The sequence below is a fragment of the Talpa europaea genome (genome assembly GCF_964194135.1).
Source record: "Talpa europaea genome assembly, chromosome: 4".
NCBI classification, from domain to species: Eukaryota; Metazoa; Chordata; class Mammalia; order Eulipotyphla; family Talpidae; genus Talpa; species Talpa europaea.
This window is the reverse complement of record NC_140070.1, coordinates 101,806,735-101,823,071: the sequence shown is the minus strand read 5'-3', so window position 1 is coordinate 101,823,071 and position 16,337 is coordinate 101,806,735. Positions and strand designations below refer to the sequence as shown.

Below are 16,337 nucleotides of genomic sequence, written 5' to 3'. Positions count from 1 at the left end.
ATAAAAAATTAGATATTTTACATTTTTTATTCCCATACCAAGTCTTCATAATTTGCTGTGTGTTTATATTTATAGCATCTCTCAATCTGGAGTAGATAACATTTCAAGCACGCAATAGCAACAGGAGTGGCGCCTCATTGGACAGTGCAGCCCTAAATAAAGTATTCACTAAATACTTTTTTCCCACAAACATTAAAGCTAATGGCTTCCCAGAATTGAATCTTCTAGGTCTCACTGGCTGCAGCCAAGGAGACACAGCCCTAGGTACAAGGGACTATACAAGTGAACATAATTAACTGATTGAGAGAATATTTATTTTCGCAATTCAGGCAGGAACAATAATCAGCCTTGGTGGAAAAAGACTCTGTTCTCCAACTGCCAATACATCTTTCCATCTATCATTCAACATGTATTGCAAACCTACTATGTGCCAGAATTAATTTTATATGCTAATAGCCTGCCCTCGGGGAGCTTAGTTTTGGGTAGGAAAGACTGACATAGTTAAATAAGAAATAAAGAAGTTCATTTCAAATAGGAATTTTTCTATTTAAAAAAAAAAAGTAGGGCCTTCCCTGGTGGCACAGCAGTTGAGCGCTGGGCTGCGAGGCTGCCCGCAGCCTCCGCAGTGCCGGTTCGTTCCCGGGCCACCGGCGAGGGTCCCACAAAGAAAAAAAAAGTAACCATGAATAGAGAGGTAACTACTTTGGATAGGGCTTCTTTGAGAAAGTGTCATTTGAGCTGAAAATAAAGTAACAAGAGTGGGGAGAGTCTTTTACCAGAGAATACAGTTTCAGCAAAAACCTAAGGTAAGAAAAACCACTTACTTGCCACACAGAGAGAATGGCAAAGTAGTTAGAGTAGTTAGGAGCAGTTAACAAGGACAATAGTAGATGTGGTCATAAAAGTACTTAGGGGCCAGATCACTTAGGGTCTACAAAAAGGTGTACGGAGTTTAGATATTATTCTAAGGAACAAAGAATAAGGGAGTGGTGTATGTGTGTGACATCACCTGATTTACATTTTTAAAAATACTGTATTTGTGGGGAATGGTCAAAATCCCGTATGGGTGGGGGTGTATGAGATGGTTAAGAGTAGATGTAGAAAACCAGTAAGGAGGCTGCTGCCCCAGCCAAGGTGAGAGTTGATGTGGTTTGGATTAGGTTGGTAGTGGTGGAAGTAATGGGGTCAGATTTAGAATACATTTTCCATTTATCAGCAAATTCTGTCATCTCTATCTTCAAAATTAGATTTTACAAATTAGAGTATATTTTAAGTCTGACAGAACTTGATGAATGAGATGTTCAATGAAAAAAAAGAAAAGATGACCAACTATAGACTTGTAGGTGAAATGGTGGTGCCATTTACTGAGTTGGAGAGCTGAAATAAGAGCAAAACCTTCCTCTTCTATTTCCAATTGTGATAAATAGAATCACTCTCCTATCAGAAACCCACACTTCTGCAAGGTATTGTCCTATCCAGTCACCAAATCCATTAATTCTACCTCCCTAAAGCTTCTCAAATCTGTCCTCTCCTTTCCATCTTCCACTGATTTAAAATGGGTCTTCAGATCGAATTACTCATAAGTGTACTGAAATGGCTTTAATAATCTCCAGCATCTACACTACAAATTGTCCCCATATTTAAAATTCAGGGATCTTTTTGAACAGTAATATCTGTCAAAGTTTAACACAGACATGCATTTTGGTTAGCTATTACTCTTTCATGATCTATCCCACAGAAATAGAAATACTCAAGAAAATAAAATGTGAAGGTAGTTCATTACAGCACTTTAATAGTGAAAACTGGAAACTTATTACATAAACGATCATAAAATTATGTTATAAAATTCTAACTAGTCTTTATTTCTAAAAATGAAGCAGATCTAAATTTACTGATAATGAAAGACCTCCAAGATACTTAAAAATCAAGTAGCAATGTGTGTATGATTACATTAACTTAAAAAGCAATGCAGTATATATCTGTAGGTATGCTGCTTCTAAAGGTCTATAAAAAGTCTATAAAAAGACTAACGGTCTATAAAAAGTCTATTGATAATGTTTACTTTGGGGTGGTAGTGAGATGTGGTGGACTGGGTGGAGAGTTTTCTTGTTATCTATTTTTTTCTACTGGATGGATTTTTAAATAACCAACGCCTAGACACAGCAACAATAACAAAAACTGCACAACCACCATGTCTGCCTTAAAATAATTCAATGCACTTTAGGACCTGGGACCAGAATTCTACCAGACTCATTTCTCAGACTTATTTATACTAGGTAAGTGTGTCATGGGAAACGTGCATTGACTTTTGAAACGGGGTCGTGTACTAGGACTGCACGCCTCACAAATGAAAACAGGAAAGGTAGCCACTAGAACTCAGAAGGATTTGAAGTTGTTTTTAAAGAGAAGCTAAGGTATACATTCCTTCCCTTCAGGGCACACTAGAATTAGTTCATTCTTTTAGTTCTGCAAAGGAAGAGGTGGAAATTTCACAATTTTTTTCACTTCCCAATGCACTTGGCTTCACTTGTTTACCTATACTTGCCTTGTTCAGTTTATTTTCCTTCTTTTATAACATAAAGTCAACAGGATAGTAAATTTACCATAGTGCCAGTTTCTTCTGAAAAATCTTCACTTCCCAAGAGATTTTTTTAATATATATACTTAAAAACCAAGGATAGTAGCCCACCTCTGCTAGAAACAACATATGTGAAATAACTTTGTTGGGAACAAATATAAGGTGGAATTATACCAATTTCTAAATTCTAAAAATTGTCATACTTGTTTTGATTGACATTTCTTAGTTACTTTATTTAAACTCCAGAATAAAGAGCACCAAAAAGTACATATGTAAGTCTTTCTATTGTGGTCCTGGCTGGGAATCAAGCTATAGAGCCAACTGGTAGAAAAGAAAATGAACTGTTCTTCCCAATCTTGTTCTTATTCAGTGTCCAACTCTCTCAAAACAATACCAAAAGAGTTATGAAAAATTCAATTATTTCTTCCTCTACATTATTAGAAATGAGGTACCTTATAAAACACAATCAGTCATTGCTATACTTTGTTTTACTACATTCTAAATCCTAAACAAGGCACCTACACTACTCATTCAATTAAAATATTCTTCACAGGATTTCATTGGCTGTAGCATATCAGAAGATTCTGATTTTTGTGGGTTTTTTTTTTAGTTTGACCTCATTTTAAATCTATTATCTACCATATACCTCTGTAAAATATTAGAGCAGAAAGGAATCATTGGTGCTACCAGCAAAAGTCTGATTATGGACAGCTGAGAAATGGACCCAGAGAGATTATACAGATTAATAGTGTTATAGTACAAGTGTAGAGTTGGCTAAAGCTGAGACGAGAACCTTGTCTTCTCCTGAAATTTCAGGCTAAACCAAATTGGTTATTTTCTTTTAATCATTTCAATTTACTATATCTTATGGTGTTTTGGTAAAAGGGGGCCTTGAAGAATAAGGCTTCAACTTTAAGAGCAGATACAAATAAAACAATTTCTTACCAGATACAAGGTTATGGGTCACCAACTTAGGGCCAGGGTGGTTTATTCATCATCTTCTGGCAAAGTAAAATGGGTAATGTTTTTAAATGTAGTGGGAAGAGAAAAAAGTTTCTTGTTAATCCTCCTAGAGGTGACAGATGGTTCCTTGGTTAGGAAAACATCTTGATAGATCTCTTTGGATATAATATGAGTATTCAAGGCACTATTTCCAATAGGAATAAAATAAAGAACCAAGTATTTTTTTCTAATACAACTTTCCAAGGACTTTGGAAGGAAAGGGGTGAGGAAGAGAAGGAAAACGGAAGCTGAAGCTTTAGAAAGATTTGGAGGAAGGATTCTAACTGGAAGAGTGGCAGAAACTGTAAGAACAAGGGTGCAGCAGCTCTTTCTGCCTGCTTGTATCTGTGCAAACATCTTATTCTCCCTTCCTTTCTTCTAATAAACCTAACTTTTTTGGATATAACTAAAAAGAAAACAAACAAAAACAAGGGTGCACACCATCGATTCTTCTATTCCATGACTACAGTGTTGACACTAGTCCCTCTTGTTGCCTGTCCCCCACTCCCCATTACCCTAAAACCTCAGTGAAGCTCTGCTACAGACTTACGTTGATGGTTCTGTGGAAGTGGGTAGTGGGGAGTAGAGGTAGAGAAACCAGGAAGTAGGGAGACAAAACAGGAGAACATAAACCACCAACCCCGTTGTCCCCTCAAAAGAAATAATAAGTATTGCATGACATTAGTATAAAAAAAGTTCAATTTAAATTTTAAAGGACAGTGGAAAGGTCAGGACATCTGGGCAGCTGATAATTGAGTTATACTACAAGAGTCAACCTTCACTCAGAGAAAATGAGTTCCTGGCCATCCCTTATTACAGAAGGTGTGACAACTCTTGCTGTGGTGAGGTCAACAGATACTGTGACTACATGTATCAAGAGATCTTGTGTGTGAGCCTGCTCTTACTAGATGCTGGCTAACTGGCAGGAACCTCATTTTGGGTTATTCTGTCACTGACTGGTCTTTCTCTCATCAGATAATTATCCCACTCAAAAGAGAGAAACCACCAGATCATGACATTTCAAACTATCACATCATTAGGTAAGTTATTGAGATAAAGGAGTAATATCCAAAATTCTACATATTAAATCATATTTTTAGATTAATTTTGAATATGAATTCAGAGTTGTTTCTCTAGATGAAAAATGTTTCAAAGAGAAACACATACTGAAGAACAGTTAAAGATTGAGGTGGTAGGATGGACACTTAAGACTGGAGAGAGAAATCTGTTTCAGTATTGCTGCAAGACTACAAGAGGGTGACAAAAGAAATACACAACTAGGCTATATGACTAAGAAACTGGTAGATAATGGCAAGCAATAGAATAGTTGTTTTAGAAAATAAAACATGCAAATTAGATTCAAGAAAAAACTGAGAAATATTTACTCATCGGAATAAAGAGCTAACAGCTCGCCTACAATCATGTTTTAAAACTTAACATCTGATTAATATTTTATTTTATTAAATGAACTTCTACAACTATGGAAGTCTAACAAACTGTTTAAAAGTTGACTAGCCCCTTATGTACAAGGTACATACATAAAAGTCATTCTTAAAACTATGTATTGTCATAAAAAAGTTTAGACCACACACAATGGTATCTATTACTTGAAACATGACTAATAAAAAAGTCTGAGACATTTTTTTAATGGGAAGAGTATTCATTCTACTTATGCTCCAAGATATCACAGAGCTAGAAATTAACAAGTTCCAGTCAGCATAATATAGATTTTCATGGTGGATGGAAAGTAGATTTTTGGTGGTGATTATAATAAAGCATATGCAGATGTCAAATTATAATGCTATACACCTGAAACTGTACAGGTGTATGGGAAAGAAGTATTTCTAAAATATACATATATATATATATTTACTTTCAGATGGAAAAAATAAGTTTATTGTCAATATTCAGTCATTAATACAAACTCACTGAACATTATTTCATACAAGGCAGAGGTACTCTAAAATCTATCTTCACTCACATACAAAATGATAAATACTTAAAAAATTACATTACAAGGGAAAATATTACAAAAACACATTGTTATAGATAGTTTCTTGTATGGAAATTCTTTATTTTTAAAGTTCTGCCTTAAGGAATAGACTACGCTACATATCAAAATCAAAAGTAATGTTCCTTGAGGTTGCAATGTTCAACAAACCCTGGATGGAGTCTAAAAGATAGGAATCAAGAAACAAAAGAGGCCTTTAATAGTTTTGAGGGTGGCAGGAAGAACGGAGCAACCAAATGTTGTTATATGCTCTTTTCTGCTGAAATGGCCTCATTAAATAATTTATGGCAATGACAAGAGGTCTGTAAAAGAAGAAAATGGGGGACGAGTCTCAATTTCCAAATCAGCACAAACTCAAAAGGCATTGTTCCTAACGTTCTCCACTCCTCAACTTTTACATGGACTCCTTGTCTTATGTCTACTTTTCTAATTTCTTCATACAGATTTATCAAACAATTTTCTGGTTTTTTAGCATCCAAAATCCAAATCAAAAAGGCATTAAACACAAACACTCCCAATAAGAACTTCCTTATTGATTCCACTTTCAAATGTGAGGCAGTATGAAGTTTTCAAATTTCTGCCCTACCCCCGCTCAATGATTTGTCTATCGGCAAGCTGCTTCGGTTGAAAACAATGTTCAGAATGCTTGCTCAGAATTACTGCAACCCATCAAGGTGGGCTTTTGCATGCAGACATTTTAAAAAGAAGATAAAGGAAAAAGATTAGGTAGGGAAATATAGTAAAAAAAGTACTATAATACTAGTAGAGAAAGAGTGATTATAGCAACCTACCTTGCTGGGAAGTTTCTGGTATAAAAATGAAACTTTCTCTCCCATTATTCTTTGCGCAAATTAACAGTCACTTTACATCAAGAAGGGCAGAAAGCCACTTAAACACTTCTCTTCAAAGGTAGGGAATTTCTTTTTGAAATGAGTATTAGAGAAAGAAGGAAAAATCAGGGATAGCTCACTCAAAGAGGTCCTGAAACACGCGTTGTCCCATTGCTATGTATGCTTCCTTTTCCTCTGGTGTCATCTGGGCCACCAGCTCTGGCCGTTGGCTCACTTCACTGTAGGAGAAGGAACGGCCAGCCACCATGACAATAGGGTCATCTGCTACTTCTTCAAATTCATCATCCTCCTCATCTTCTTCCCGATGGTGCACAGCCACAGCTGCTGGTCGGGGTGGTGTGTCATCATCTGACTCACTGGTCTCACTTTCCGAGTCACTGCCATTAGCAGCAGTCACAGGAGCTGCCGCCCCCACTGAGCCTGCTGTGGCAGAGGGGGTCTTCTTCTCATGAATGAGCAGTGCTCGCATGACCTCCTCATTATCATCCGGCCCTGCACGGCCTTCCTCACGCTCCTGAAATGAATCTATATCTAGGCCACCTGGAAGGGAAAAACCAGTAAGTCAATAACCTCAAATATAAAAGGCATTCCTGATAACTAATAAAACTTATTTTTAACATATTTAGATATAAATTAAGATAATATAAGAAACACTTCACTGGTTCCATTTTTGCACTACTGTCCATAGCCTATTCCAAATGAACCTTACAAACTGGAATTTAAGTAACATAGTGGTTGGGTAGTTACGTTTTAAGAGTCATATAGCCTGGATTTGAATCCTGGTTCTTCACATGGAAAGTATACCAATTTGGGAAATTAACTTAGTCTCTAAACTTCGGTAGCTTTTTCTGTAAAAGGGAGTGATAAAACCACGTATTTTCTAGGGCTCTGGATAAGGACCTATGAAATAATATCTATGAAGGACCAAATATAGTAGGTGGTATAAAAGGAAATCAAAACATGGCTTCTCTTGACTCAGACTAAATATCAAAGGCCCTACAATGACCTCTAGGTATCCACACAGCTAAGTCCCTTTTGTCTTTCATATGTCTTTTCCCAAACGTCACCTTCTTTTAATTCACCATCACTCTTACATTCCCAATGCTTTTTTTTTTTTGCCATTGAACTTATTTTCGAATGTAATAACTGATTCATACTAAAGTACTGAAATATCCAAAGGGGGAAAGGGTTGGTGAAGGAGTAAGAACCAAGAAGGAAGGAAGCACAATGGACTATGGTGATAAGACTATGGGGAATTTGTGGTGGGTACCCTATATTGGTGATGAAGGTTATCCTAATATTACCACAATTTAAAAATAAACAAATGACTTATGCCTATTGCCTTTTTGTCACCCCTTTCCCAGGAAGTAGAGTCTCCACAATAGATATTTATCTTTTATTCTGTGATCTTTGCCATGCACCCAGAATAGTACTAATTACTTGCTAGGCATTGAAAAAACATTCGCTGAATGATTGAATATATGACAGTTTTGTTTTCCTGGAGCAAACCAAGAAACTTTTTATAAAAGGAAACAGAGTATCAGAAATGAAATTTTTCTTACTACATACCTCCTATCATTTTTTAAAAAAAGGATTTATTTATGCATACAAGAGCTGGGGTACAGGCCAGAGATGCAGGGGTAAGAGGACTCACCAGAGACAGAGTGGGGAACAGAACAAGCAGATCTACTGAAATACACTGCTGAGGGGAGAAGCAGGAGAGAGAGGAGAGGTCTGCTGAGCCACGTGGGTAGCTCCCTAGCTGGCCAGGGATCGAACTCGTGCTGCAGAGGCTGCAAATAGCTTCACAGTGCTGTGCTTAACCCCTTGAGCCACCAGGGAGGTCCCCTCCTATCATTTTTTGTACACATCTTGCCTGATACGTAACAGATGAAAAACTTAAGAAAAACATTTGTAATCTATATTCTGAAAGTAATACCAAACACACTACCATTTAAAATCTGTAACAGGGGCCTCCCCGGTGGCGCTGCGGTTGAGCGCTGGGTTGCGAAGCTGCCCACGGCCTCTGCGGTGCCGGTTCGATCCCCGGCTGCTACCCGGCCACCGGAGGAGGGTCCCGCATGGCGCGCAGACCTCTCCTGCCGCCCGCTGCTCCCCTCAGCAGTGTACTTCGCTCCTTCTGCCTGCTCTGCTCCCCGCTCTGGCTCTGGTGAATTCTCTCACCCTCCCGCGCTTCTGGCTGTACCCAGTGCATGTATAAACCAAACAAACAAACAAATAATAAATAAATAAATAAATAAATAAATAAATAAGACATGCCTCTAGAAAATTAAAAATAAATAAATAAAAATAAAAATAAAATCTGTAACAGGATTAAAAGTGTTGACTTCTTGATTCAAAGCCCAACAACTAAAATTCATTAGCTGTATGATATGACCAATGATATTGGTCAAATAAATGATATTGGATTATTGTGGGGCTATGGAGAATATCTATAAAATGCTTAGAATAGCCCTGGCACTTAGTGTTGTCTATAATTATTATCAAGGAAAGGCCTAATACTGACCAATTCTGACCACAGATGAAGCGAAAGAAACTTCTTGTTAACTCATTCAAATGGATTAACTGTAATCCTGGACATTTTTAGAGAACACAGAAATTCTGAGGTAAGATATTGGCAGAGAAGAGAAAGGGAAGCTAGTATTGAGATGTCAAAAGCTTAGGTCAGATAAAACAGGTTTTTGATAATATGCATGTAAAAACGAGAAATAAAATCAAACTTAACTACTTTAAAACACAGCAAAGTCCGAACCTCCTCCCTACAGACCTTATTACGAATGCAGTATTTCATTAGGAAAAAGACAAAGAATGTGTATGTTACATGAGTCTCTAAGGCAATCACTACTTCTAAAAGAATATTCCCAATAGTTCAATACTACCAACACAACATTTTGATTAATGTTTAAAGCAAATATATAATTAGATGGAAAGTAATTTAGTTTTATAAACTAAATGAAATAGATTTATGTCTGGGAACTTGAGAAGTTTGGGGAAAAGAGGAATTGTTCTATTATAGCTAAAGACAAAAATGAAAAATAAGGATAAATGAACCAATCTCTAGATGGCAAAGTAGAAAAGTTCTAGGAATAGTCTTATTTAATAGAGTTATAAATTACAAATACATATACTGTGAAATTATCGAGTTTACTGGTAATGCTAAGCAATTCTGGATGGTTAAAAGGCCAAGCTGATAACAAAAAAAATAAAGAACTGAAGGTTGTATAAGTGGGCAGACCTACTTCTGTAGTGGTAAGTAGGAGAAAATCTGCCAACAGAAAATAATATACTGAAAAACATGGCCCAACCCATCAGGCATAAGGTAGAAGACAGTATTAAAAATCCCTGCAGATGTTTCTAAAGTTATCAGTCTTAATATGCTTTCAGAAACAAAGTAATAAACTGTCAGGTAAAAACCAGAAGGATATTGGAAATAAAACTCAAATCATAAAAAAAAAATTAGAATATAATGTTCTGGGGTCATTAGATCTCAAATAAAGTATATTACAACTGAAGATGGTCTAGAAAAAGACAAAATAAAAATAGAAGCTATAAATGGAGTTGGCTTGAGGAAAAGGACTTTTTAAGGAAAGTAGAACTAAGAGGAATTAGAATTTTCAGTATAGTAATGAGGACATGATTGAAGTCTATAAAATTCTGAAGCATGTTAAAATGACTGAAGTTTAAGGAAAAATAAATGTAGGACAAGTAACTAACTTCACATACTCAGTGGATAGATACTAGTCTATTATGAAACCGAACAAAGACAAATTTAAACAAGACAGCATACTATCCTATTGTATAAGAAAGATATGTTCACAAAACTGAATTGACTAGAACAGAAGACTTTATTTAAAGTCCCTATGAATAAAATTCTATCAATTTAGCAATTGTAAACATAGAATGTTAAGATTATGAGACTAACTGTATATAATATTAGCTAATAATAGTTTTATTTTATTCAACTTTGTTTCTAAATTCAAAGAAAAAATTGTACTATGTACAACTATGCACAGTAAAGAAATGCTAATCCTGAAGGAAAAAGGAGTTAGGAGAAAGGCCAAAAAAGACAAGTGGTTTTCAGTTACTATTTTTGATTCTTTAGCATTAAAGAACCATGATTAGTTGACATGGTTATAATATATAATCTGGGAATAGATATAGGTAGATTCTGATGCTCATGAAATCTAATAGAAGTACTAAAGACTCTCTTTCATGCCTGCTTCCCAATTTCTGCGTAATCTTTGTCCATCCTTAACCTCTCATTTACTACTTATTTGTAAAGTATCACTCAAAGTCTTTGATTCCAGTAATTTAAGACTAAAAATTAAAATCTTACAAAAGTTTTTAGACTTCTGATTATTATGCAACTTTTAACCCTTTAGAGTTCACAGAGATTTCTAAAAATCTTCTAATAAAAAATTCCACCAATCTGTTTGTATGGTGAGAATCCTTGACTATTCACTCACGTGGTAATCTTTTTCATAAACTCTTTGGTATTTATGAAAAGAAATATAAAAAGGTTTACACTATAGTTATGGCTTCCAATTCAGAGAAATAAAAATGCATTTAAGTTATGACAACAGAATAAAGAAGAGGTGAATTTGGATACCTTGTACACAACAACACTTTCCTAAAAAAGTAAGATAGGCCTCCCTGGTGGCACAAGGGGTTAAGCACAGCACTGTGAAGTTATCAATCCCTGGACAGTTTGATCCCAGGCCAGCCAGGGAGCAACCCACATGGCGCAGCATATCTCTCCTGTCTTGGCTGCTGCTTCCCTCAACAGTCTATTTCAGTAGCTCTGCCTGTTCTGCTCCCCCCTCTGTCTCTGGTAAATTTTCTCACCACCGGCACCTCTGGCCTGTACCCCAGTTCTTGCATGCATAAATAAATAATTCCTTAAAAAAAAAGAAAAAAAGATAAAGAGATGGTAAGTCCTTAAACCTGAAAAGACATTTAAAAGCGCCTATTTATTTCAACTAAGTTGAAGGATAGCATAGTGGCTGATTTGAAGAATTATTGCCCAATTTCTCACGTCCACTATAATGCAATGGTTTCATAAAACAGAAAATAGTGGGTTACCAATACAAATATAAATTGCCCAGGCAATTTCCCACTAAGTCAGGCTAGTTTCTACTGAACCCAAAACAGTCATTTTACTGACTTCTACTCTTACCTTCCTTCATCTCTTCAGATCCATATGCCCCTTGGACAGTGCTCTCTCTCAACCAAATGGGTCGCTCTTTGGCAGATTTCCCCTCCAGTGAGGTTCGATGATCTTCTTGGTCATCCATGTTAATGACAACATTCTGAGTATATAAGTCCTCATAGGAGGGACCTTTGGTGGTGGTCCACGCTTCCCGGTGGTGCCCACTCGCCAGGCCAGCAGCTCCGGCAGTAGTTGCTGTGTGATCCTTGCTACATTAAAAAAGCAGAGGACAGGAAGAAGAAACATTAAGTAGAAACATTAAGTCTTGGAGTTAGAAAAGGACAGCTGGAGAGGTGCTTATGGAAGTTTTACAAATAAACACTATTTAGCAAATATGGACACAATGCTTTAGCAATTCTGACAAAACCCTCTTATCTTCAGGGTGGAAGTTGCATGGGTTAGAAGAAGACATTCCTATTTATATCAAATTTCCTCAAATGCTATAGCCTCTGGTATATATAAGTGTCTGAGGTTTTATAGATCAAGATGTGTCAGTTAATCTATTTAGGGAGAGGGGGAAATGATATTGTGACAAAATCTACTTAAAGACATTATTAGTCCAGTGAAAAATTTTCCCAGTAATATATTTCATGAGTATTTTGTTTAAAAACAAAATTAAAAAACTCAAAACATTTTTTAAAGCATTCTCTCAGCTCAATCTAGAATGCAGTAATCCCCAGTGGAGTTTCTCTTTCTACTGTTTTAGTGACTATAGTCAACCACTGTCTGGAAACACCACTGACATTAAGATATTTTGAGGGGATTGAGGGTGTTCACTAACTTTTATTCCAGTATATCATTAAAACTGTTCAATTTTATTATTATTGCTGTTAACCTCTTATTGTGTTTTATCTGTAAACTCTAGGTATGTATGTATAGGAAAAATATAGCATATATAGGGTTTGGTGGTATCCATGGTTTCAGGCAGCCACCGGTGGTCTTAGAACCCATCTCTTATAGATATTGGGGAATTACTATATTTGAAAATGATTCTGTGTGCTTTTCCTTACTTTTGTGCACAGAAAAGCTTAATGAGTCTTCTATAAAGCCAGAACTCAACTCAGAATTAATGTTCCTCTGGTATTCATCAAATAAGGTATATCCCTATGCAAAGATTAGCCTTTTTTCTCCGGTTGTGTCTTTCGATCTCTGCACCAATGCTGATTCTTCTATGCACTCCTCCATTCCCCAACCATTATTTCTATCCCACAGTAACCGTGGTCTATTTTTCATCTATTTTGTTGTGCTTTTTACCAATACAACCAATGATCTTAGCCTGTTTCAGGCCAAACTATTCTTTACCTTTCCTAGTCACTAATGTTTTCTCATCTCTAAGTCAAGTTTTCAATCTTCCTAGTGGTCACTATTCATTTCACTTTGTCCTACATTCTTTCTCATATACCTGATTCACTGTGTCCAAGTTCCTATTTCATCATTCTCTGCCTGCTGCTGCTGCTTTTTCTGCATCAACTTCTATGTCTCTTTCTCACTGTTTAGCTATTTTATTCCATAAACCATCTTCATGCTTTGCGTTGCCTGCTCACTTCATGCCTGCTTCAAGATTTCTTCATACCTTTTGCTGAATTCCTCTCAGTATCTACTGGTTGACTCGCTCTCTTTTTTTTTTTAAGGTTTTTTTTTTTTAATTTATCTACACGAGAACTGGGGTACAGGTCAGTGGCCCGGGAGGGTGAGAGAATTCACCAGAGACAGAGTGGGGAGCAGAACAGACGGACCGAAGACACTGCTGAGGGGTGCAGCGGGAGAGACAGGAAAGGTCTGCCGTGCTATGTGGGTCCCTGGCCGGCCAGAAATAGAAACCACGCTAAAGAGTCTGCGGACAGCTTCACAGCGCGGCACTGAACCCACTGAGCCACCAAGGAGGGCCCCCCTACTAGATGACTCTCTTGGCCCTGTATTTCTCCTTTTTTTCTCTTCCATTTTTCTCGAAATCTTTTCCATGGATCCTGGGCACTCTCCTGTTGAAGTCCTATTTCATTTTGAATTTAATTGATACTATTTCACCTGTATTTTTGTCTTGTACCACTTCTTTCTTTCAGAAACCATTAACTATTTCTTCCTTCTCTGTGTTCCTACTTCATTTTGCTTACTTCATTACTTTTATTTCTTCCAGAGTACACTTATATCTACTTGAGCTTTTGGTCTCATGCATAGTTGAGGTTTCTCCGATGTATATTTCTGCGCATTTATCTGTTCTCCCTTCCTAAAAACACTGTGTTTCTGACCATCCTCTGAAGATGATCTTGGGCTCACTCCTGTTCTGCCTCTGGATATCTATAGGTCCACTGCCACTTTTGCTATCAAGAAATGTATTCTTCCAGTAGTCCCCTCCATACAGATCCAGTCATTTAATCCATGCCTGCAAGCTACTGCCTCTATCTGTTTCCAGGGCTGCTATGTAAATCACTCTGCTCTGTACCAGTTATTTGTTCTTCCACTCTTCAGGCCTACTCGGCATCTCTCTGTAGCCAATCCATCTGTATCTTGCTGTATTTATAAGTACTATACTCTCATCACAAGTATGTGGATTCTCTCTACTTTCTATTTCTTTCTGCATTCATCTAATGTCACTTATGCTATATTTACTGTTTGTCTTAATTTAATTCATATCTGTCTCTAGTCATTCTCTTTCTATCTTCTACCTGTTCCATATTGTCTTTTAAAAGGCTGTTTTGGTGTTTTCACTATACTCTGACTCTGCTTACTTTTTCCTCTGATATAAACTGGCTGTTTAAAAGCTGGTCTGCTCGAGCATTCACTTTTCTTTATCTTCTCTTCTCTCTCAACCAGATCTATATTTATGTTTTTGTGCTTACTTTACACCCTGCATCTCTTCTCTCTTATCCAGTTGTCTCCTTGACTCCTTGTAATGTTTCTATCCTCAATGTACTGATCTTATATTGAATCTGCTCTACATAACTGTTTGTCCCCAAATATGTCTTCCTGAGCTAACCATGTACCTTTTTCTGTCTCCCTCTACCCACTGAATATTTCTCTAATCTGTCTCTTCTCCAGATTCTTAATAGATACACTCATTCTTTCTGAAGCTACTCTGTTTCTCTCTACATATAATTTTCAGCTATGTGCTATCTTTAGCATTGACTCTAAAGACTATCTCCAGAAGGTTAACAAGCACTCAATATTTTGAGTAGAGAAGAACAAAATGAAAAGCGGAAAAATAACAGGATAATTCAAATAAATGTTAGCATGAAAAATACTTATTAAGTCTTTTGTTTTCAGTACCCCATTATAGAAACGAGATTTTTTGTGAGCGATCTGATCACAAGTCAAATAAATTTTAAAATTTGATAAAATTTAGCATGGAGAGTTAAACTACATAGATTTCTACCTTCACAACAGACACAGACATATCTAAATAATCAGCAAATTTAATATTGAAGAAAATTTAGGTGAGAGGCACCAGAGTTCATTTTTACGTATTTAAACTTCTTTTTTTTTTTTTTTTTAAAGATTTATTTATTTATTTATTTATTTATTTAGACAAGCACTGGGTACAGTCAGAAGCGCGGGAGTGTGAGAGAATTCACCAGAGCCAGAGCGGGGAGCAGAACAGGCAAACTGACAAAACACACTGCTGAGGGGAGCACTGGGCTGCAGAAGTCTGCGCGCCATGTGAGACCCTCCTCCAGTGGCCGGGGAGCAGCCAGGGATCGAACCGGCGCTGCAGAGGCTGCAGGCAGCTTCGCAACCCAGCACTCAACCGCTGCGCCACAGGGGAGGCCCCGTATTTAAACTTCTATGGAGAGAATGCATAGATTTTACGTAAAGATGAAAAAAGCGGCAATTCATGACAAGGAATTTCATTCAAAAAAAGATAAGAAGACTTTAAATATCACCAATGGACTGACTTGCCTAAAGGGTGGAGCTGTCCATCAACACCTGAGTTAAGTCTACTGACAGCTCTGCAGAGGCAGCATCTGGTTCCTGATCTAGAGATAGGCTAGAATTTAACTGGTTTATACATTAGTCATCAAACTAAATTGTGCCATTTATTTTTTAAAAAATACAATAAATGGGGCCTGCCCGGTGGTGCAGAGGTTGAGCGCTGGCTTGTGAAGCTGCCCGCAGCCTCTGCAGTGCGGGTTCGATCCCCGGCTGCTCCCCGGCCACAGGAGGAGGGTCCCGCATGGCACGCAGACCTCTCCTGCCGCCCACTGCTCCCCTCAGCAGTGTACTTCGGTTCTTTTGCCTGCTCTGCTCCCCGCTCTGGCTCTGGTGAATTCTCTCACTCTCCCGCACTTGACTGTACCCAGTGCTTGTATAAATAAATAAATCTTTAAAAAATAAATAAATAAATAAATGAATGAATTAACATTGCTTCTGACTCCCATATCACTCTACTAATATTACTTTTCTTGTATTTGGGGCAGGATGGCTAATACAGAACTGTTATGCTCTGAAACAGATCCTATAGCAGAAAGGCCAAATCAACACTATCTCCAGGATGTTATATCCAGGCAGTTGAGCTTGTCAAATGCTCAGAAGCCATCTCAACCATGGTTCTTGTAACATGGCTCCAATGGTCTTTCCTCTGATCAGTGGAAGCAACTGTACTTTGTTCTAGATGGCAGCTCCAGCTACCCCATTCTATCTATCTTGCCTGTCTCCACTTCCCCTTTCTTC

At 37.3% G+C, this 16,337-nt stretch overlaps 1 protein-coding gene across 1 annotated transcript in view; it reads right to left on the bottom strand.

The window, feature by feature from the left end:
- Positions 1-6,557: 6,557 nt before the first annotated feature.
- Positions 6,558-16,337, bottom strand: part of GTF2E1 (general transcription factor IIE subunit 1) — a gene marked incomplete at both ends in the record, with an annotated part of 28,303 nt that continues 18,523 nt past the window's right edge. Inside the window, 2 exons of the mRNA XM_084232338.1 lie at positions 6,558-6,982; positions 11,640-11,881. Of these exons, the coding sequence (XP_084088464.1) occupies positions 6,558-6,982; positions 11,640-11,881 (667 nt within the window). The remainder of the gene's footprint in view (positions 6,983-11,639; positions 11,882-16,337) is intronic.